Consider the following 22,282-nt stretch of genomic DNA (forward strand, 5'->3'; position numbering starts at 1 on the left):
AGATGTCAGGTTACTGAGTCTGACAGTCAAAAAGATGGAGACATCCAGACTTGAAACAGAATCATCTCTGCTTGTTTGGATGGCCCGTTATGGCTGTGATGTGCACTTCAGAGGCACCACTCTAATTCCCTCTGCATTAGCAAGGGTTTTTTTTTTTTTTTCATCTAACATGGAACATGTTTTTGTCTGCCCACTCACGGAGCCTAAAGCTAATCATGGTTGCAGAGGCAGAGCAGAATACCTAGCATGGATTCAACCTCTATTGAAGACCCTCAGCCCACCTCACTGTGTGTCAAATGTATAAAGTAATGCTGCCAGCTTTATTGTTGAAGGGTCCCCCTGTAAAGAATCTGGCTCTGCAGCTGTCAGGCACTGATCTGCTCCATGAATTCTTTATTCTCATCCCATTAAATCTACTGCGACCGACTGATGAGCCAAATAGAAAGACTATTCTCTCTTTATTATTATGGGGTGCCATTATCTTTCCTGAGAGAGCTACTGAATTATATTTCAGCAGTTATCAGAATCAGTGTTCTATACATTCAATCTTGCTTTAGCTCCCTGCATCATACCATCCAGTGAAATGAGCGACTGACTACTTTAGACCTGCAAAACACTAGAACCCACCCTGACTGTCCTCTTGTTCATACATCAAAAACTGATTCTGTTCTTAATTTGAAAAAAAAATCCGTCAAACCCAATAATACCTTCCCAGATGATTTTTCCAGCTGCACAGCGACCTTGGAAAAAAATGTATAATTTCAGTTACTATATAATTTCAATTGCAACGATTAACAGAAGAAAATGTTCTAAAGAATATCAATGATTTCTTGCTGCAACCAGATGTATCATATCAAGTCATGATCCTGCATTCAAGCTACCAAACACAGAGGAAGGGGAAAGAGCTCAGTCACCCATGAGAGGCTCAGATTAGAACACAGGTGTCACCAACTGTGAAGAGGTTCTGTGGCAGACCCAGAACACGATGGAAAATTATCTTGCTCTCTCACACAGTGGTGGGCAATTCCTCTGGGAACATATATACCCAGACAATTTGACACTACCTCAAAAATTATTTTGAGGATTTGTGGAAAAATCTTTTCTTTGAGTTTGAAATGATGTGACTGCATTATACGGACACAAATGTACAAGTCATATTTTTTTTGTTCATTGCATAAAATAATAAGCAATAAAAACATAATAAGTAGTAATAAAATAATAAGTAATAGACAGATAGTTGACTTAAAAACAAGTGAAATTATTCAGAGAAACATTTTCAGTTGATCAGTTTCATAGTTTCACTCTCATTGTAAGAGGGCTACATAAATGGAGGCAAAGAGCCACGTCTGGGCCCCGGGGCTGTGCTTCCCCCAAGTCTGCCTAAGCAAACATGTTGAAAAGTGGAGCGCTGCAGCCCCTTTGCTGCCCCCGCGATCCAACCTGGTTCATGCAATCACAAAAAAGCTGGTTTGGTGTTAGCTACTCTACAATGCACTCTTAACTTTGGCGTGAGTTTGCGAGACCTCTAACATACACGGTCTCTCCATGAGAAGCGGAGCGTTGATCTTTGTTCGCAGATCAGCCATCTTTAATTTGAAACGCAACCAGAAAGACAGGTCTGTCATCTGGAGGATGTGATTGGTCGCATTCCTCCTCACCAGCGACCATGTCCAGAGTCAGAGTCACTTCTCTCTCTGCAGTCTCAACCTGCTGCCCCAACCTCACATCCACGCTGCTGCAATCCACAGCTCTCCGTATTTCGGGGTGTCAGAGCAGGAGGCGTTGCTGGATGATCGCATGAAGTGCGTCGACGTTGTGATTCCTCCAGCGGCTGCAGTGCGATGTGCTACTCGGTGCCATGGCCAGAGCTCCGTTCGCGTGGGGGGTCTTCAGAAAGCCCACGTACGGCCAGGTACTGTAAGCCCGGGGTTCGAAGCGTGGGCTGGGGAGCAAACGACGATCCGAATGTGAACACTGCATGATCGAGCTTTAAGCATGTGTAGGTCACAGGGATGGTGCAGGCGCGAGAACAAGTGCAGTTGAATTTTCTCTGAGCAAAGTCACTTGATGCGCGACAGATTCGGCCGCTGGTCCTGAAACCCGTCGCTGTAGCAACCAGCTCCATCCGCCGCGCATCAAACTTTAATCACAGCCTTGTGTTTTATCCGCCGTTTTTCCTCTTTGGCGGCGCGCTGTAAGAAGAGAGCCTTTACAAAGGTTCACCGTGGTCAGCGTGCAGGGATTATTCCGATGAAAGCGACGACCAGCATCGACCAGGATTAGTTCAACAATATCTGCACGCACATCTTGAGTATGAATTCCACCATCAACTAAAAAAAATACCCATAGTTCAAAGTGTTCAGAACACATTTCGCATAAGTCAGTTCACTTAAATGGTGGATGAATGTAATAGCACTGACCGGAGGATATGATCATATTTGGAATTTCTCATTTCTAGAGCCAGCAACACTGATTAGTCACAAAATTACTTTGAGATTGTTTAAGATTTGGGTTGAATGATATAACTAGTATAGACGTCAATATAACTGCGTACCTGGGACTCAAAAAAAAAGGCAAATTCATTGGAGGGTTGGGAATTAATTTATCTCAAAGAAAGGTCATATTTAAGCTGAATCTGTAAACATAACAGTAACAGTTATCTGGGTTGTTTTTGGCTGTAAATGATTCATCAAAAATAATTCCCTGCCCTAACTAGTACGCGGCACTTCTCTACTCAGCTGCCACATGATTGTACATTCCACTCGCACCTTGACATGGATTTTGTGACATGAAAAACAGCGGCACAAAAGAAACCCCTGCTCACATGTGCACAGTATCTGATAATAATTTCCAATTCATGAGTGGAATGAGGCAAATCCTCTACTCCTGATAGCCAACACCGACACAGGAGGTTTCAATAACCCAGTTTTTAAAAAAGTGAGAGAATTGGTAGTTCACCCAGTTTAGGGAAGGATTCCTATAAAATGGAGCCAATTTTAGGTTCGTTTTGCAGCGAAGTTTCCCCTCAGCTATCACTTCACTAAATGTGTTGTTTTATTCAGCTGCTTGCTTCCTGCCTGAGAGAGAAAGTGTCAAGAACAGCAAGCAGAGGAAGAGATGAACATTCTCCAGGGACAGCAACCAGCAAACGCCGCGATTTTCTAGGCCACCGGTGTGACAGCTTAAGAAGTGTCATTCAGTGATCCTCCGAGAAAAACTATTACAAACACAGAAGGAAGTGGTACAAGTACAGGGCGGCAATTCTTCTGAATTATATATGAAAGTGCGACATACATTCAAAGACAAATCAGTAGGAGCATGTGCTGCAAATGAGCAAGAACTGAAGACAGGCAAGGTTACTGGATATGTTTTTTAAGATCCATCAATGAAATCAGACTGTTTCTGATTTAACTGTATGTCACCTAGATCTGGGGTCTCCTAACTAAACGCGAGGCGCAACGGTGCAACCTCACATTCTTTAGATACAATAAACGCCAGTGAACTATTACATGTGAAAATGTTGACAGAGGACGGAAGTTGATAAGGACCCTAGGTTCAATCATGATATGTGAAAGGTCATTAAATGTTGAACTAAAAAATACTTGAGAAGGAACATAGTCACTGTGATCTAAGAAGTTCAAAATGTGAAACGTCTTCAAACACTCATTTCACCCATATTTCAAACAAAATGACTTCACATTTGATCAAATAGCTTGAGACTGAGATTTAAAAACAGGATCAGTAAAGAAAACATGGTACGTAGGACAGAACACCTTTTTTCTAAATCGGGCGTTAATCATGGTTTGAAAAACAGCTATTCATATCTTAAACGGATCCAAAGTGGAATAAATCCCACAGCGGTAATGGGACGGATGAAAACAAAAACCCTTCAGTGTTTACAAACAAGCATTGGGCCTTTATAGCTCTAGTCATTTTAGTGACTGGTTATTGTCAACAAGTGATTTTCAATAATCCACAGTATAACAATCCCCCACGATCCCGATCTAATTCAGTCCAACACACCAGAAAGCAACATCCTGCCCGTCTCCGCACCTGCATATATACATATATACAACATATATAACATTTATATATAACATTTTAGGGGTGGGATTCGATTTAAAAATTTTAATTAATTAGCGAATTTGTGATTAATTAATCTCAATGAATTGCAGTTTAAGCGTATAAGAACATTTTCCACAAGAAGCCACGTTTTTCAATTTGAATGAATTTGGTATATTACAGAATCAAATAATGGACCCATACATACATTTAAACAACTAAATACAACATATACTACATTCAACTTTTTATATCATCTTATTTAAAATAAAGCTATTGTCTTGAATGTCTTGAAAATTTCAATTTCATAAGAATTTCAAGTACATTCAGAGTAGTGGAAACCCTGGCCATTGTGTAGTGAAAACATCCCTGAACAAAAGCAAACAGCTGCTTTTGTTTGCTTTTGTTCAGGGATTCCTCCATGTTTGTTGTTGTTGTTATCATCCTAGCTGCACTAGCTGCACTTACAGAGGTTCAGTGTTGTTTGGAGAGCAAATGGTTAAATAAAATTAAAACGATTAAACCAGATTAAAATATTTTAACGAGTTATTGTCCCACCACTAAAATATATATATATATATATATATATATATAAAATCAATCATGTCGATGTATAACACTGGCAGTTTCTAAATCTCACAATATGATAAGTCACATATAGAAGCACAGTCAGTCAGTCACATCAAGTATTAATTACAAGGTAAAAATACATTTATTTATTTATTTTAGCAGTTGTTTGTGAGTTTACATGCAACTAAACAGTAATGTGTACATTGGATTAAAGCGGAGGATGGAAGAAAGTGCACTGTGAAATTCTCTTTTTGCTGACCTGATTATTTTCCGGGAAGGCATCTACAGAGAGGAGGCTGCCTTTAAAGTCTGGTCGATTGCTGCTATACTTCTATAGATTTACATTCTAACTCCTCATCTAAGTTCAGTATGGCCAGTGCACATGTGCATGTGGTGCAGGATTGAGTCAGAATGGAAGTGTGTGGTGGAGTCAGGGTGATTGTGGAGGGGGTTGCCTGCTGTGGGTGTGATGAGTCATGTCTTTGTGGTGTCTGAGCTGACAGTGCAGCATCGTTCTTTTCCTACCGAAGCTCCGTGTTCGGTGACAACGGCGGGCTGAGTGAGATAATCGCCACCAGTCTGGAGAACATTCAGCATGCCGGGTTTAATCAGCCATTGACAGTGTCTGCACTCCTGTTCCGGCTCTCTTTTTAAGCCTTTCTTCACATTGCACGACAACCATTGACGCCCATTAACCGAAAGCTCACAGGGATGGGTTTATGATCATTCATAATGGATGAAGAGTTGGCAAGCAGCAAAAGTGTCAGAGCAGTAGTGTGCGGTGCTTGATCAGATTTATACAGTGGAGCGCTCCACCACCTGCACATCATCCTCTCATTCACACCAAACATTTGCAGCATAGGAGAACGGCAATTCTCTCTTCTCGCTTCTCTCCAGGATTGGTCCAGGAAGTCCAAGTAGCAGAACAGACTGATGATTTCCGCCCACCTCAGCATACGGCCAGAGTTGTGGGAGTCTAATTAATAGCTGTCACAGCAGCCACAATCAATATGGCCTCATTAGCCGTGTTTGTGCAGCTCTCCCCACTCACAGGGGGTGAACACATAACCCCAGACTTATAAATGCACCAGCCAGAGTTGAACTGGGAGCCGCAAGCCATCGATCGGAGGGAGACGAAGTGTATGCATCTGTCATCCAGCTGAGGTTTACTTCTGTAGAGATTGTGCTTTCGCTGAATGGAGGAAAATAGAATACAGGGTGACCACAGCACTTACTGGTGTGGTCAGTGCTGGTAAATCCACAAGGCACTCATGTTTGCTAGTAAAACAATCGACTGGTGGGTTTTTACTGTGGATGCTTGTCGTGTCCATGAGTAAACTGAACAGTGGCGAAGCAGTCAAATGATCATATCATGTCTCATCATGTGTCAAAGGCAAGTGTGAGGACAGTCATCCAGGTCATTTTTTTATGGTCCGCAGCAGCATTAAACATATGATTGGTCTGTAGTTCAATATGAAAGTGCAGTAAAATTTAGCATGCCATGATCATGACCCACTAAATGGCGTTTGAAAATACTGATGAAAGAGAATTTAATAAAACCCAATAGTCTATAAATAGATGATGCAGTAGAATCTTGTTTGGAGGAACTTTTATGGAAGAGAAGACTTTGAGAAAGGACACCTTTGGAGAGTTTTCAAGGGGCCCTATTATGTTTTACTTTCTACAGTAAAAAAAACAACTCAGATACAAATAGAGTGACCCCGCATCAAACCACAAGTCAGTCAAAAGTCAGTATTTTCAAAGATATACAGTACAAGTAACATCTGACTTACGACCAGGATCGGGATCCAACCAACCGGTCGTCAGTCAGATTGGATGTAAGTCGAGGTACTACTGTAGTGGTAGATGGCTGTCTGAGAGTGAGATGCTGGGATACTGTGCTGCCATAACTGTCGTACGCGTTGCCGGGCTGCTACGTGCTGCGGTGCCAGACATTGAAGAAAAAAAAAAAAGCATCTGCTGGTCATGGTCGTAAGTACGGGTGGACGTAAGTCGAGCAGGTCGTAAGTCGAATGTCAATTGTATCTAGTTTAAGTCTGCAAAATGGCCGCCCTTCTTGAAGTGCTATGTGATATAGTCACAAGTACAACAGAAATACTCTGTGCCCACGACTCCGTTCTGCTTTCAAGTAATCATTGATATGAATCACCGCAGCATTTAGAACAGTTTAAACAAACCTGTCCACGTAATGAGTTCTGTAGGCTAAATGAATCTGAGAAACAGAAAACTTGCGCACTTACGGAACTTTGCGCTTTCACGCCTCATCTTTGCTTTCGCGTCTGCACGCCAAGGTCGTCTTGCTAACAACTGTAGATAACATACCCTTTAACATCTCAGAGCTCAGTCATGGCTATGTTACACGTACGTCGGCTGGTTTGCTGAGGTACCAGTGTCACAGCTGCCTGGACTGATTCATCATCCGGCTGCTCCACAAAAGATGAAGGCAGAAAGCTCTTTGGTGTCAGTGTGAAGTGACAGGAAATGAACACCGTAATAACAGATTACAGACTTGAGAAACAAGATTATACTGTGACATCTGAGTCCACCTAAATGCTCGGATTATCTGTGGTGTCAAAGTAGGAAATGGACGGAAAGATCCATTTAGAGAAATTTGTGAAAGTGTCTTCCCATTTGCAAGAGTGAAAATCAACCTTGTCTCTCAAGTTAAATGGAAGGAAAGAGCAGGAGTGGCGGCTGAGAGGGTCGATGAGGGCGTCGGATGGAGATGGAGATGAGTTTTAGTGAGGGGGAGCCCGTTCCGGTTGCAGACACATCTTTAGCCCCATCTACATTGTGAAACAGAGGAGTTGGAGCATGACTGAACACTCATCAAATAATAAATCAATTATGAATGAACACAATATGACAAAACAAGTTCTGAGTGGTGTCAAAATTAATTATTAAAATGAGATTAATTGAGTTTTTAACCTTGAATTGAAGTCAAAGAGCCTCAGCTGTTGCAGTGTTGGACTTGTAGTATGTGTTACAGGAGTTTCTTTACACCTTGTGAAGCCAAAATGGACAGAAACTCAGTTCACCTCATGCCAACTAATCCACTAGAACGAGTCACGGGGTCATCTCTTCAACGCCTCCAGCAGAGGGAGAACTTCAAATGAAGAGATGTCATCAGCAGAGCACACGGACATGATTTCCACTGAGGAGGATGCAAGAACCTTATTTCTCTGACGCCTGTGAATGTGTCCTCCAGACCAGATTGTCCTATCAGCACATGAAGTACCTGTTCTTCTCCTGGCTGGCAGTTTTCGTGGGCAGCTGGATTGTGTACGTCGAGTATTCCTCCTACACAGAGCTCTGCCGCGGTCATGACTGCAAAAAATCAATCGTGAGTCCTTATGAAAATACATCTGATATCCACATGATGAATCACCAGTAGCATATTAAACGGTGCAAACCCTCTCCTCCAGTGTGACAAATATAGACGGGGAGTGATTGACGGTTCCGCGTGCAGCAGCTTGTGCGACAGAGACACGCTGTATTTGGGCAAATGCTTTACTGCCAATCCCAACAGCCAGGTGAGTCATTCAGTTTCAGCCATACTTGCATGTTTTTTTTAAACTTATGTCGATGGTCCCAGGTGTACTCAGGGAGTTGGGGTGACCTGGAGGGGGTCATTAAATGCCAAATGGAAGAGCATCATCCTCATTTTGATCTGGGGACTGAAGTGGAGCCCAAGAAGGAGGCCCCAGCCTTCAACAAGCCAACCAAGGGGACGTCAGTGGAGAAGTTCAGGGAGATGATCCTCAACCATCTCAAGGTACATCAGTTGTCATTTTCAGACTATAAAGATGGATTGTGTAAATAATTCAGGGGCATCTATGTGCTCTGCTCTGATGTCAGAATTTCGACATCCAAGTGGGACTTAATAGTATATTATGTAGTAGTAGTAATGTTTACGACGCTCACGAGGACAATCCATATAAAAACAAAAACAACCTTCTGCTTTTTCTTTTGATTCCAAGTAACTTGTCTTTGGAGAGATCATTAAATCCAACTGATGGACAGCATGTTAGGAACCCAGTGTTCTAAGATAGTTCTATGAAATGAAATGGGGAAAAAAAATAAAGAAGCAAGTGGTATTTTACTGTTATTAGTATTTTTTTAACAGTTGAGCACTGTTTTTAGATGATAGATGCCAGGGGCGGAATGCTTTATCATGAAGAAATTTCATGAAATAGGTGGTCTTACTAGCGAGGGCCTCCAAAACTGTTAAATCCGCGTCAACACAGTGCAAAAGGGGCAGACACATGCGGCAGTCGCACTCACAGGAGAGACAGAAACAAGGAGTCATGGACCGTTCCACCACAGAAATTGAGACTGTTCATTTAAACATTAAAGAAGACGGAAGAAGTGTCATGTGGAAATCCATGTTTGGTTGAGATCGATCAGCACAAGCAGCACCATACCAGTGGTCTCAGCCTATGGTGGCCTCAGGTGGACATAAAAAAAAAATGAAGAATCACGTGCCATAACAGATTTGTGAGCTATTCCTATCAATTTGTTTGAGAATGGATGTGTATTTATAGAAGGTGTTTCAAGTTCTTCAATATCCTGCGTCTTGAAAGTACACAATTTGCCTTCAACGTCAAGTTGGAACAGTGTAAGTTTACTTCAGATTTGTGAGGATTACCCATTCAGTCAACACGCATTTTATCAATATAGAACTGAACATGTATATGACAGTGACAAAAAAAATCTACTAGGAAAAAAAACAACTTTTTTTAACATATTTATACATTTCATTGATTAGAAAGTGGACCATTTGGTGAAATTGGGGGAGAGCTGTATTTATTTACTGAGCATGAAAACATGACACATAGATCCATAGTTGCTCTATTCATCTCAGTTTTTACATCCATCCATTGTCAGTTAACCAGCGCTCAGTCCTGTCCAGGGTTGCGGGGAGAGCTGGAGCCTATCCCTGCGGTCATTGGGCGAGAGGAAGGAATTCATCGCAGGGTGCACACACCATTCACACACACATGCACACCTACAGTAGAGTGTCCTGTTACCCCAGTGAGTAATTCTTTGGATTATGGGAGGAAACCAGAGTACCTGGAGAAAACCCACATGGACACCTGGAGAACAGTCAAATGCCACAAAGCTCATTTTTATGATCTGTATTTAATCGGACAAATGCATGATGACGTGGTAAATCTGACCTCAATTTGGTCAAGATTTCAACCTCAGCTTCAGTTTTGATAAGTTTGAAATAGAATATACAGTATGTCACGATTACATCGGAGACTCCTCAGGCTTAGAAAACACTCAAACATGTTTTTGGGGTAAAAACAGTCAGTAGATGCAACTGAAACTAAATGCTCAAACAGTAAGAGCAATCCACAATATTTCAACTGAAGCACCCGTCTTAAAAATATTACTAATGACAGGTGGTCTCAAGTGTTGTTCCAGAGTTTGATGATGTGAACATTAAGATAGCCATCAATCTATGCACCACTACTCCATTTTGTCTGATCAAGAGCAACTTGTGGACGACAGGTAAGCTGACTTTGGTCTTCTATTGTCTGATGCAGGCGAAGGTCGGGGATGATCAGGCCAACATAGCTGCCTTGGCCAATAATGTTTTGGCCATAGCAGATGCCAACAGAGACGGACACATCTCACTCCCAGAGGCTCGCTCTACATGGGCTCTGCTGCAGCTCAACGAGTTCTTGCTGAGCCTGGTTCTCCAAGACAGGGAGCACACACCAAAACTACTGGGCTTCTGTGGAGACCTGTATGTGATGGAGAAAGTCCCATACTCTCCCCTGTATGGTATCAGCCTGCCCTGGATCATGGAGGTGTGGATCCCTGCAGGACTGCGCCGCAGCATGGACCAGTGGTTCACTCCCTCCTGGCCACACAAAGCCAAAATCTCCATCGGATTACTGGAGCTGGTGGAAGATGTTTTCCACGGCATGTTTGGCAGTTTCGTCATGTGCGACGTTCGTGCTGCCACTTTTGGATACACTGACAAACATGACCTGAAGGTGATGGACGCACGCTACATAGTTCCAGAGACAATCTTCGTTGAGGACATCAGGCAGCAGAAGTGTGACGTGGATGAGGATTGCCTTTATGGCGCCGACTGCCTCACGTCCTGTGACCTCACCAAGCACCGTTGCACCCCTGAGGTCAGCAGACCAAACTTGGCCAAAGCCTGTGTGACTCTTAAAGACTACATCCTCCGAGGAGCCCCAGCCGATGTGCGAGAGGAGCTGGAGAAGCAGCTGTACGCTTGCATCGCCCTGAGAGGCTCCACCGAACAGACGGAGATAGAACACTCGCTTATTCTGAACAACCTCAAGACTTTGTTATGGAAGAAGATTTCTCACACAAAAGATTCCAAATAATATCACAAAATAAACATACAATATGTTACAGGGTCCGAGGTTAACTAATCATCACCTCTAAAAAGAAGCTGGTTTTCCAAGAATGACTTTGCTTTCTGAAAGGAGACTCAAAATAAAGGCATTAAAGTACCTGTGATATTTAACTTTGCTATACCATTTATAATGGACGTAAATCTATTGAAATAAAATGGTGATTCTTGAGTTGTACTGTGCTAAAACTGACATCTAGTGGTGATACAGAGAAGTTGCGGCAAGCGAGAATTAAACTGTTTCGCAGCGACGCTGCAGTAGCAGTGTATCAGATTATTTTCAGTAGGAAAATAATTTATGGGTGTTTTGAGTCCCAGCACAACACGTTTCTCAGAGGCAGTGTTGACTTGATCAACAGAACTGAAGTTCACCAACATCTTGTGGCAGATCTAGAGCCTACAGTTACCAGCATATTCTGAAAAGTCAGCCCTGACATTAAAGTGATAGAAAACGTTTTTAGGAAAATAAAAAACACTGACTTGGCAGTGAAGTGGTACTTGCTCTCCAATGCACTGGCCTTCTTGAAGCCCGTTTTGCAGAAGCCATTCAAACCATTCTAGGCTCTATAGCACCACCAAATGGTTCATAGGAGTCAGGCTCTGACATCCATTAGAAAACAAGACCTTCACATTTCAGAACATGAAGATGAGGCAAAAACAGCTCCAGTCTTTTTGATACATTTATTAGAACAAATCTGCATAAGGACAATGCAGTTGGGATCCTTAATCTGCATCTTCCTTCTCCTGAGCCCTGAGGAAGCTGGCCTTCTTCTGGGCGACACGGTCCTTCCTCTGAGCCAGAGAGAGCTTGGCGCGGTTCCACCTGAGCCAGACAAAGCCTGTTAGCATCAAACCACTAACACTTCTATCACAATCACAGCCCCAATCCGCATACACATAAGTTCAATTTTTCTAGCATTGTGCTTCTAGAAACCAAACAGTACAAATATCTCACCTCTTCTTCGTGACCTCTTTAGCGGGCTTCTTTTCATGTACTGGGTTCTCACGAATGGCTGCATGAGCCTTCTTGTACATCTCCTCAACCTAAAGTAAATGGAGTCACTGATGAGAATGCCAGCCGAAACTGATCATCATTGAGGTCTTCAATCTGACGCCATGATTTACAGTCGATCAAGTTGAGTTTGAGGAATAAAAGCACTTACGGAATCAGGTGTGATGCCGTTCTTGATGAAGCGGGAGAACTGCTTCTTGTAAGCGTCCTCATCCTCCTCCATCAGCAGGCTCATGTACTCGGACACATTGATGCCGAGGATGTGCTTGCGGTGAACCTCAGCGTTGAACTCCTTGCTCTCAACATCATAGCCAGGGAAGCGTTTGGTGCTGGAAAACAGTTGATCGCAACATTGTTGAAAAACATACAATGAAACATGAAATCCCACCAGCATCTCTGCGTTTCTTCAAATTGCCGAAGAATGTTTTTTGGAAAGGGAAATCAGTATTTGGCTGATCAAACCCACCGATGTCAACTTTGTAATAATCACATTTAAAAAGGCTATGACAACTACAACTTTCCCACTAAAAGGACAAGTCCACATCGAAACAAGGCAATGCTAAATACAGCTTTACCGCCACAGCAGCAGAGTTTAAATTCCCTTTTCAAAGTGAAAGTGAAGACGTGGCTCTCCCTAATACTAACAATGAGTATTAGGGTCCCCTTCAATGTCAACATTCAACTTCACTTGAATGACTTTTACACATCTCATATCAAAAAAAAAAAAAAACAGGCTATGCTTAATTAAAAACTATTTGTGGTTGATTGAAATGGCAACATCCCAAGCTGGTTACTTCAAAAGACAACCATGACGCAAGTATGCTCCAAGTGGTTCGGTCATCAAAGTGACCTGGCCACTACATAGCATCAAACATCTGAAAATGACCTGAAAAGAAATAAAATCCAAATTGTGCCTTGGCTAAAAATTCAGGCACAGTCAAAAAAAAAAATCCAGGACGACAGTGTGACGGACAAAAAGATTATCCTGGTCTAAAGCGTGATAAAAACAGCAAGGCTGTAAGAGCATTGGTGCAACAACACAACACACTGGATTGAGCAACTATCCAAAGAGAGCCAGAGTACAAGAATCACTTGACAACTGAACCACAGTCACAAGTGACAGCTGGTATAGCTCTGCTGGTAACAATTAATTTGCTCCAACTCGACATTTAGTGGACAAATGTATAGATTGTTATTTTCGTGTAAGATGTCAAATCCAATATGAACAGCTTTTTTTAAGGTTCCTCAGTTGCTTGTGGAACCTGCTCGAAGCATTTTACTCCGTGTTGTCAGTCTATGACAATGACATGTGACCAGACTTGACATTAGGGATAAACAAATCAATATCACGATTTTGGCAGCCACAATTAAACTACAATGGTTGTGGGCAATATCTGTATTCACCCTGCTACCAAATTTGGGGGCAGGCAGGAAATATTAAATCTACCAAATTAAACAGTCCGAGACCTGTCAATCATCGACGCATGACCCCCATCCCATCTGAAGATTGTGTGGCTGACATTCTGGTAAGTCAGTGCTCTGAGTGGTGGGCTAAATCACGAGTCCAAAACCGAAATGTTCATGCTAGCATGATAGGCCAGGGGGAAAGGAGAGGGACATGAGAACGATATTGGTTCCTGTATTCAGTTGTTTCTATTGACTTGCACTTAGCGATGACACACTGCAATATTGCTTACAAGTGCTTGTCGGCAAAGATTCTATGCTTAAACTCTTCCTTTGTGCACATCGTGGTCCCTGCACAAATGCTTTCTCGCTGCCAACATTCAGGTAGTTGTTTTGACCACTCGCTGAAATATGGTATTAAAAAAAAAAAAAAATCTACACCAATCCAACAGGTAATCCTATCCATAAAATGCAACGAACAAAGATCTGCATCAGTGAAAAGAATGGTTTTAGTCAGTCGAGGAAGTCTAAAGAATTGCAGTACTCCCCCGATGCCTCTGGAGCAAGGGGGCTAGGCAATTTGAATTAGTGACCGTGAATACTGTCTCAGGAGTGAGGGCTCAGAACATCCGAGACCAAACTGTACATCTATTCAGCTAATCTATTAGACTGCTTCTTTGTTGGCGTTTCCGGTGAGTCAACTACATTTAATGTAAAACAGTTTAATTGTAGCTTCTATAGTTTTCAGTAGATGCTTCAAAAACAGCAAAGTAGGTGGCATTTTAGGAGGTTTTCTATGTAGTGAAGTGACTGCAATGAGAATGCTCTCTCAGGACTCCATTTAGGATGGTTTAAGATGTATAATGTGCCGTCATGTAACCCCATGCATTTATTCCTTAATTTTAATCAGATATTTTGTTTTAAATTTATTTGTATTACTCTGTCAATGTGACAAGAATAAAACCATCCCATATAAAAGTCAAGGAGAATAAAAACCAAGCAAGTCCAGGTATAACTTTGAGTTACCTGTGTGGGATGCTCAGGCCGCCATCCACAGCTCCCTTCAGGGCTCCGAAAACCTTATTGCCTGTAGTAGTTCTGGCAAGTCCAGCATCCAAGTAGCAAGTGAAAGCACCAGGCTGGCCATCAATGCTCTCCACATTGAACTCATCGCCCGTCACCTCCACCTGTCCTTCGTACACCTTATCCAGACCAAACTTGTTCAGGAGCTGAAAGGGAGAATTAGGAGTGAGTGTTACTTTGTTTTTAATTTGAAACAGTGCATCTGAAAATGTGAACACCTACAGTATATTAAAGCAATTCAGAAAGGCATGTACATACTCTGCGGGCCAGCAGAAGGCCAGTGCAGTAGGCTGCTGCGTAGTTTGTCAAACCCACAGCGACTCCGTACTTGGGCAGTTCGTGTGAGTAGGCAGCACACACGATCATGTCGCCCTCAATCCTGGCATAGGCAATCTGTTAAAAAAATATAACCAAGTTAATGAACACACTTTAAGAATCTAAAGCACAGTTTGAACTGAGCCAGTTTCCAGGTAAAACCGACAAAAGGGTTAAAACGGCGTCAAATAAAGTTACTAAATCAAAAATAAGGAGCAACTAGCACAAGACCCAGATTGCAAATGCCAAAAAAGTTATAGGGGGAACAAAATGAAAGTCAAACATAATCCACTACCATCAAGACAGCGGTATTTAATCTCAAAGTTGAGTCTCAAGAAGACCTCACCTGGCAGACGATGTCCCTGTTGGAGAAACGGACAATCATGCGGTACTTGGGGGTGTTGTACTTGTTCTTATCTTGGACAACCAGGCGTTTGCGGGCAAAGAAGTCAGTTTTTCCCTCTGTATTCCAGACAAATCTTAGTTAACACGACAACATCAGATCAGGAATCCCAGCAAGGTGTTTCTCAGTTTACCTCTCCTCCTCCTGAACTTAACCTGGTACCTCTTGAAGTAGGCCTTATTCTTCACCACTTTAACAAAACCCTGCAAAAACAGAGCAGTCAGGTAAACGAATGACGAAGAGTTTGAGTGGGAAGAAGTGACAGGGGAGCGCTGTCACAGAGGCTAACATTAGCTTGCCTAGACCATTGGGATTGGAGGGAAGGTGTTAGCACAAGCTAAGGGGGGTTGACAGGCGCTAACAAGAAACTAGAAGACGAAATGTCAGTCATAATGAAGCAATAGCAAAGCGAACACACATCCCAAGACGCATTTAAAGTCCAGCGTCACAAACAACGAGACGCAACGGAACGACAGAAGCAAGCCGCAAGGCCACGTTAGTACAGACCCGGTTGGGCATTAGCAGCGCAGAATCAATGTTCATCGGGACACCGGAGGCATGATTATAAACTCATGACACCACAGACCACAAGATGTACGTCTTAGTTCTGTAAGAGGACATGTATTGGTGAGGATTACAAACCATTTTGCAGTCTTTTAGTCTCCTATGGAAGGAGCTCGGAGCCAAAGACTGGGGCCTGACTCCGCTGCACTGGAAAAAGGAAGACGCAAACGCGCATGCTCGGTAAAATACCGTGTCACAGGATGAGCGGCCATGACGGGCATAAGTAACGCTCTGCCCCCTATCGACCCGGAGAGGACATTGACACGATTAAGAAAATATTGCATCGCTGTTCAATTTCATCAAACAAACCTTAAAAAAAAGTTTATTTATTTTTTTGAGTTGGAAACACAAAGTTAAGAGTAATCATAGGCAAACATTTGTGCCAGACAGTTAAAAACACATTTTTCACTAGTTCAGGAAGGTGTTATCAGAAAATTCAAAATGAAACAGAAAAATAAATAAACAGCATTTTTTTTTCCAAGCACAGAAAATCTCTCAACTTTAAAAACGTTGGAAATGGTTGTAACAAGGAACTAAACATTCGCACTGATGATCGTTTGTTTGTTTATTTGAATGTTTAAGTGTCCATCACAAAGTAAAAACTTGATCATCAACAAATATCATGCACCCACAAAGGTAATTATGATGACCGTAACACTGCGTTGCTCCTTGTTTTAGAAAACAGGGGTCCATCAACCACACACACACATACAGTTTCTAAACTATATGATATGTTTAATAATGGCCGACATATGGGGACGGGATGCCACAGTTCAATGTTTTGGTGGCACTATCGTTTCAGTTAAAAACATTGCTCATTACTGGGATTTTAAGTAATAACATCAAAGGTAAAAACACTTGTGGTATTGGTGGTATTAGTAATGGTATTTTGTCATTTTAGTGTGTGTTGATATGATCGACCAGTCATGACACAGGCATGAAGATACACGTTGTGTCACAGGTATGAGAAACAGCTTCTTTCTCTCCATTCTTAAAATGCACAGTATGTGTTTCAGATATAATCAGCTGTCTTAAATGCCACTGTGCGAGTCACCAAGCCTGTAGTGTAAGAATGCTGAGAGGAGAAAAGTTAAATATTAGTATGTTTGAGTTTTAAATACAGAATAATTTTGACATATCACCTGTGACAGGACAATATTTGTCAAATACTTATGAACAAAATTTGCATGGTTTTGCTGTGGGGGATCTTCAATTTCTGGAGCACAAGTGGGTACGGCATTTTCTACTATGGTATCTTCAAAATAATTTACAACAGACAGGGTGGGCAGAGAGATGACAAAATCAGGCGGAGAAGACAAGTCCAACCCACAACATCAAAAGAGGAGTGTCTAACAAAAGATATGCGTCACAGCTCTCGAGTAAAAACCTGTTAAGTAGGTTTCATGGCTGTGCGGTATGTGAATAGAGAGCTTAGTCACTTTTTTTAACCAGCCCTGAGTTCATGCTGTGTTTCAGTTTTATGTGCTCAAGCTGAGAGGCAGGTATGTTCCACGACTGAAGATCCTTTTTTACATATATTTTATAATGTCAGCATGAGCTTTTTGCTAGATGACTAAGTGAGTTTTCAAAGTTTTCTTCTGGATCAATAATGACAACATGGTTGGAGTCAGCCACTAACTTTGACATCAACAGTATTTGGACCCTTAAATCACCTTTATCAGAAGAACTGGTTTATCTCGACAATGAAGTTCAGGTAAAATTTCATGTTATAATGGAATATTAACAGTTCGGCTTCATTGTTCTGCTTTTTTTTCGATTTCAGCAGTTAATAGTACGGAATGTTTAACAAAAACCCAACACAATATTTGTCAAATCGTCTTTAAACAGTTTAACTTCAGCTACTGCAATAAGCACATTTCATCATTAAAAACTTTTTCTGTCACTTTTTTACTTTACTAATGTCCCTTATGATACATATTTGACAAAATGTTGAAGTCTATTGGATTTTTTTTCCAATCATGTTCAGTCGTCCATGGAACTGTGAATGAGGCACCTCCTTGTTTAATATCTTTTCAGTCGTCTATATTTGAAGCGCCCCTTGTCACTAAAATGGCAGAACGAATTAATTCAGCAGTGACCATCTGAAGTTCAGAAAGTTTTAAACCAACACCGGAGGTCAGTATTGCGCAGTTCATGCAGTCGGCGCAGGCGCAGTAGGATGTAAACACTCGCTAGGCCGCTGCTTGCAGACGTCTGTCCACGTATTACACGGATGCATGGGCTGGACCGAGGACTCAATGGGAACTAGCGTCGACATCGAGGTTTCAATTGGACTGCCAGCTTGGAAAACTAGGGAAATTGTGGCTAATGTTTCCCCGGGAAGCTATTGAAAAACGGCCCCTGTCACACCAGAACAGCAGACCGGCTCTGGTTTATTTTATGGGAAGCAGGCGAAGTTTGCGGCGGCTGCTTGAAATCCCTTCAAGGTAAAGGTTTCGGGCTCTGTCTATTTGCTGGAAGTAACTATAAACTCCTAAAACAGTTCTTCTACATGTCTTTTCTATTTAGCAAGAACGTGTTAAATCACAACGTGAATGAGTGGTTATTTAGTTGGTGTTTCTTTTATTACAGTGTGTCGATGCGTTTCCTTGAAATACTAACTATAATACAAAAAGGGCTTACGGATCATTGTGGATTTCGGCTGCACATGTACACCAGGTGTTTGTTATTTTCAATTGGAAAAAGGCTGTGCACACTGTTGCATTTGATGCTGCAACTTCTTTTCCATCTGACCTTCCTTAAAAAGTGTTGATTACTTCGATATGTATTCCATTGTTTTCATTTAAGTGCAACACCCCTTCGGTGAATAATAGGAGGAACATACTAATAATTTAAACCACCGAGACTCCAGACATCAACCACAACCCCTGCACAAGCCAATGAATACAGATGGGCCTGAATAAACACAGCACGTCTGTGTTACCAAATTGTTGAACCACTATCTTTTATAGGACATTTGTATAGTGTCTCCACTGGTTTTGTCCGACTGTCAATAGATATTCAACAATGGCAAGGTCCTTTTAACTGGGTCAGAGTGACTTGTTCCTCCTACATCTGTGAGGCCATGAGCAGATGCTATTTGAATAGATAACATCTTGACATCCACAAGCTTCCCTTTTTTGTCAGTAAGGAGTCACTGTGAGAATCCAGACACTCAGTCCAAACCCCAACTAGTGTGAAGAAGGAATGTTGTTGGTGTTGGAAAGTGTTGTTTTGTTTTACGGTTCATCACATGACGCATTAGAACTGTGAGAATTTGCACTAAAGAGAAGCTCAATGGCATGATTCAGATCAGTTTTATATGCTGCTGTGACACACTTGAGTCACAGTGTGAGAAAATTGAGTAGTTTACCCGCTTCTATTTCATGAAACGGAGAAATAGTGGGATATCTATTTACATTAAATGGATCACAAATATTCCCAATAAATCTGGCCCATAGGAAGCAGAGCAAATTAGATTGGCATGGAAAAAAGTTGCTATCCATGACGTTAAAGTCTATCAATAACACAGACATATTTCCGTTGGCAGTGACATCATAATATGTATAGAGCAGCGAAAAAATGTAAAAAAGAACCTATGCATTTGAGTGTGCTGTTGAGTTTTAAAAACATTAATGTTTACAAGCATGATTTATCTTAGAGACACATGTTTTACCTTTTTGCAATAACACATCATTGAAGGTTTGGATGATGGAAACTGATAAACCTTCATGGCTCTCACTTAGCTTGACAGTAAGTGGACATATGCAGCTCTGGTGATGTGGCGACAGGAGGAAAAATAGCCGCCAGCACGACCATTATCATGCTGATTACAGTGTTCTCTGGGAAAGTCTGAGCTTCCTCCTGTGTGTGCCCTGGAGAGGTCTCTCTCTTTCTGTGTCTCTCTCTACCTCTACCTGGGTGTGTTGCTGAAACAACACGTGGCAAATTGGTGGAATGTTTCCATGAAGATGTCTGGTCTCCTACTGGGTCTTGTCAGACAGAAATCAGACCGTTCAATCTCAAAGGATAACTGTGGATGTGTGTAGTCTCTTTTTCTTCATGTGAGGTATTTTTTAGGCGTATGTCATATTGAAATTTGAAAAACTGTGCTTGCCTGTGCTTTTTCAGTTCTCCAAATGCTGCGAGATTGTATGACTGAAGCTTCCCCGCCTCTCTCAGGGTTGCATTAGCTATGCACTCTCTCTCTCTCGCTCAGGGCCCCTTTGAGTTCTCTGGCAAACAAAAGCAGAAACAATCCAAGATTTATAGGGAAGCCCCTCTTTAGCTGACTTGGCTCACTGAAATAAAAGTTTTCTCAGGCCACCTGGACGTCATCGTCTAAAGCCTGGCTGTCTGCTGTCCAGACGCTTCATTAAACTTAGGGTCACAATGTTCCTGCTGAACAATGACAATATGCTGGAAAAAAGAATGACACAGTCATTACAAATAGAAAAAAATAGTTTTGGTCTTATGGGTAGAATGGTCTGTTTAGAACTGCAGCACGCTTTGTCCCTCACTCATATTTTCACCTATTTAATTCTTGCTATTATTTCATTGCACATTTGATGGCAACAAGCAAGTGAACAACACAGCAAGATTTGTTTTCTCAAGTTGACCATGGATATTAAACGTGAGGGTGATTGAACTCCATTCAACATCTCACTGAGAATTATGGATTGTAATAATAGTATATTTTGTATCAGTTTTTTGCAACTGCAAACTTTGCGACATTTGCTAAATTTTTTCTGTTTTCCACCCAACAATGAGGAATGAACAGCTAACTTCAATGAAACCTTGCACAAAATGAATATTAATATTGCATTAATATTGACATTGCATTAACGACATGCAGCAAACCATATCTAATATGTTAGAAGCAATGTGAATACATGTATAAAATAAAATGCTACCCCACAGTTGATCATTTATTACATTTACTACCAATTGAGGTTGTTGGATGGAGAAGATTTTTTAACACCTAGTAGGTTTGACAGTGTGCTGCTCTACTGCTTTGACTCACGTTATGGGAACTGGTGCACAACTATTTATTTTGTTGAATATAGTGGTGGAGGTACGTCTGTAACGGACCAGTATTATTATGTTTAGACACATTGCACCCGATTACAAAATGAGATTGACGTGTTTCCTTAAAAACAACGTTCTTTGCAGAAAATCTGTTAGTCATCGTGGAGACTTGGGGGAGTGCGTAGAGCACATCCTTGCTGTGTTCACAGACATCACAGACCTCTGTCAGTTTTATTTTGAGGCTAATTTGTGGGTGTGTGACAGGGTGAGTGAGAACAAAGAACAAGATTGCTCCTACATGTAGCTTCATGTGTGGTGCGGATTCATACATGTGGTACGGTGTCAAATCATTTGTCAGTAGTCGACATCTTTTGATGAAAAAATAAATCTGTTATTTATTCTATTACATCAATGCTGTTTAACTTATTTGGACAGTTGTTTTGGGTGTCCACCGCCTCTCTCCTGATAAGATCAAGACTCTGCTGTCCCATATTAGGAATGAACTGTAGGCAATAAATGTGCGAATTTTAAAACAGCTGCCATTAGACTTAATAATCTAATTTTGATTCAGTGTTGGTGTCAACAATCTCCCCAATGTTATAGACCTCCTATGGATTAAAAGCGTCATTGTAAACTAGAAGGGACTACGTTTCACAAGAAGTTTGTGTTGAGCTGGTCTCATTAGTAACAATGTATGGTGTCTTTAAAGGAACCCATTAAGGCTAATGGAAGTATTAGAATATGGTTGGAGGGTGTTATTGATTTAGTATCTTAAAGACAGGTCGTGTTTCACGAACTTATTTCACTCGACTTGTTTGGTGCTGTTAAAATAGAAGAAGTGCTGATCAGCAGTGAGTCAGCGTGCATCACCCACAACCGTTTGATTTGCTTGTTGTCAGCAGGATCAGGGAACGTCTGTAGCTGGTGTGTATCCTGTTATTTCTGCCAGTGACAGTCTTAGGGCGTAAAATGCGTGTGTGCAATTTGGGAGCTCAATGTGTCTTTAGTGTAAGACTTTGAAATCTCTGAGTGTAGTAAAGACTGTGAGAAGTGCGCAATAAACGCAAACACACCAAACACCATTGTGACACAACAAGGACATGGTTTTGTAGCATTCTAGATTAATGATCCACATCTGGGTTTACCACAGTGAAAGCAGCTTGTCACCTTGTAAAAAATTCTTCACATCACAATAACAAGAACAGATACAGTATATTATTGCAAATATTAACACGTTTGTGGTGCTTCTGTCATTGTAATAAGCAGCAAACAAGCACCGATAATACTGTGGAAACATGCTCTTAGAATAAATAAAGAGCTAACTTACACTTGTTATTATTCTTCTCTGACAGAGAGCCAAAGAGAATGCCTGAGGGAACTTATAAACATAAAATGTGAAGGAATCAAATCGATAATGCAC

The 22,282-nt window shown here is 41.6% G+C and overlaps 3 protein-coding genes across 10 annotated transcripts in view; 2 read left to right on the forward strand and 1 right to left on the reverse strand.

The window, feature by feature from the left end:
- Positions 1-1,631: 1,631 nt before the first annotated feature.
- On the forward strand, positions 1,632-12,419 carry LOC128770110 (divergent protein kinase domain 1A-like). 4 transcript variants are annotated; one of them, XM_053884405.1, is made up of 5 exons: positions 1,632-1,912; positions 7,714-7,996; positions 8,079-8,186; positions 8,249-8,428; positions 10,206-12,419. In XM_053884405.1, exons 2-5 carry the CDS (start codon positions 7,817-7,819, stop codon positions 11,022-11,024), a joined length of 1,287 nt encoding a protein of 428 aa, XP_053740380.1. In that variant the 5' UTR covers positions 1,632-1,912; positions 7,714-7,816; the 3' UTR covers positions 11,025-12,419. The 4 variants fall into 4 exon arrangements, with proteins under 4 accessions (XP_053740380.1, XP_053740352.1, XP_053740370.1 ...); XM_053884377.1 differs by having other exon boundaries at positions 7,862-7,996; XM_053884395.1 differs by having other exon boundaries at positions 1,835-1,912; positions 7,643-7,996.
- LOC128770125 (60S ribosomal protein L5-A) lies at positions 11,721-15,989 on the reverse strand. Its single transcript, XM_053884418.1, has 8 exons — positions 15,913-15,989; positions 15,404-15,473; positions 15,214-15,329; positions 14,811-14,945; positions 14,496-14,698; positions 12,217-12,394; positions 12,009-12,097; positions 11,721-11,876 (listed from the first exon to the last, which is right to left on the reverse strand). Exons 1-8 carry the CDS (start codon positions 15,913-15,915, stop codon positions 11,777-11,779), a joined length of 894 nt encoding a protein of 297 aa, XP_053740393.1. The 5' UTR covers positions 15,916-15,989; the 3' UTR covers positions 11,721-11,776.
- Positions 15,990-17,250: 1,261 nt separating this feature from the next.
- The window catches only part of evi5b (ecotropic viral integration site 5b), a 30,302-nt gene continuing 25,270 nt past the window's right edge, over positions 17,251-22,282 (forward strand). For 2 of the 5 annotated variants that reach the window (XM_053869301.1, XM_053869309.1), the window contains exon 1: positions 17,251-17,548. In XM_053869301.1, the coding sequence (XP_053725276.1) occupies positions 17,444-17,548 (105 nt within the window). In that variant the 5' untranslated portion in view covers positions 17,251-17,443. Of the gene's footprint in view, positions 17,549-18,046; positions 18,282-22,282 lie in introns of those variants that run through there. The other 3 variants (XM_053869315.1, XM_053869326.1, XM_053869337.1) reach the window with 3 other exon arrangements.

This window comes from Synchiropus splendidus, chromosome 1 (genome assembly GCF_027744825.2).
Source record: "Synchiropus splendidus isolate RoL2022-P1 chromosome 1, RoL_Sspl_1.0, whole genome shotgun sequence".
NCBI lineage: Eukaryota > Metazoa > Chordata > Actinopteri > Syngnathiformes > Callionymidae > Synchiropus > Synchiropus splendidus.

Excerpts from the sequence above, each read along its gene's own strand:
- LOC128770125 (XM_053884418.1), bottom strand. Across the intron at positions 14,946-15,213 it reads ACAGGGACATCGTCTGCCAG|ATTGCCTATGCCAGGATTGA; the intron begins GTGAGGTCTTCT and ends TTTTTTTAACAG. Across the intron at positions 12,098-12,216 it reads ACGGCATCACACCTGATTCC|GTTGAGGAGATGTACAAGAA; the intron begins GTAAGTGCTTTT and ends CATTTACTTTAG.
- LOC128770110 (XM_053884377.1), top strand. The coding sequence starts at position 1,859 with ATGGCCAGAGCTCCGTTCGCGTGGGGGGTCTTCAGAAAGCCCACGTAC. Across the intron at positions 7,997-8,078 it reads ATGACTGCAAAAAATCAATC|TGTGACAAATATAGACGGGG; the intron begins GTGAGTCCTTAT and ends CCTCTCCTCCAG. Across the intron at positions 8,429-10,205 it reads TGATCCTCAACCATCTCAAG|GCGAAGGTCGGGGATGATCA; the intron begins GTACATCAGTTG and ends TGTCTGATGCAG.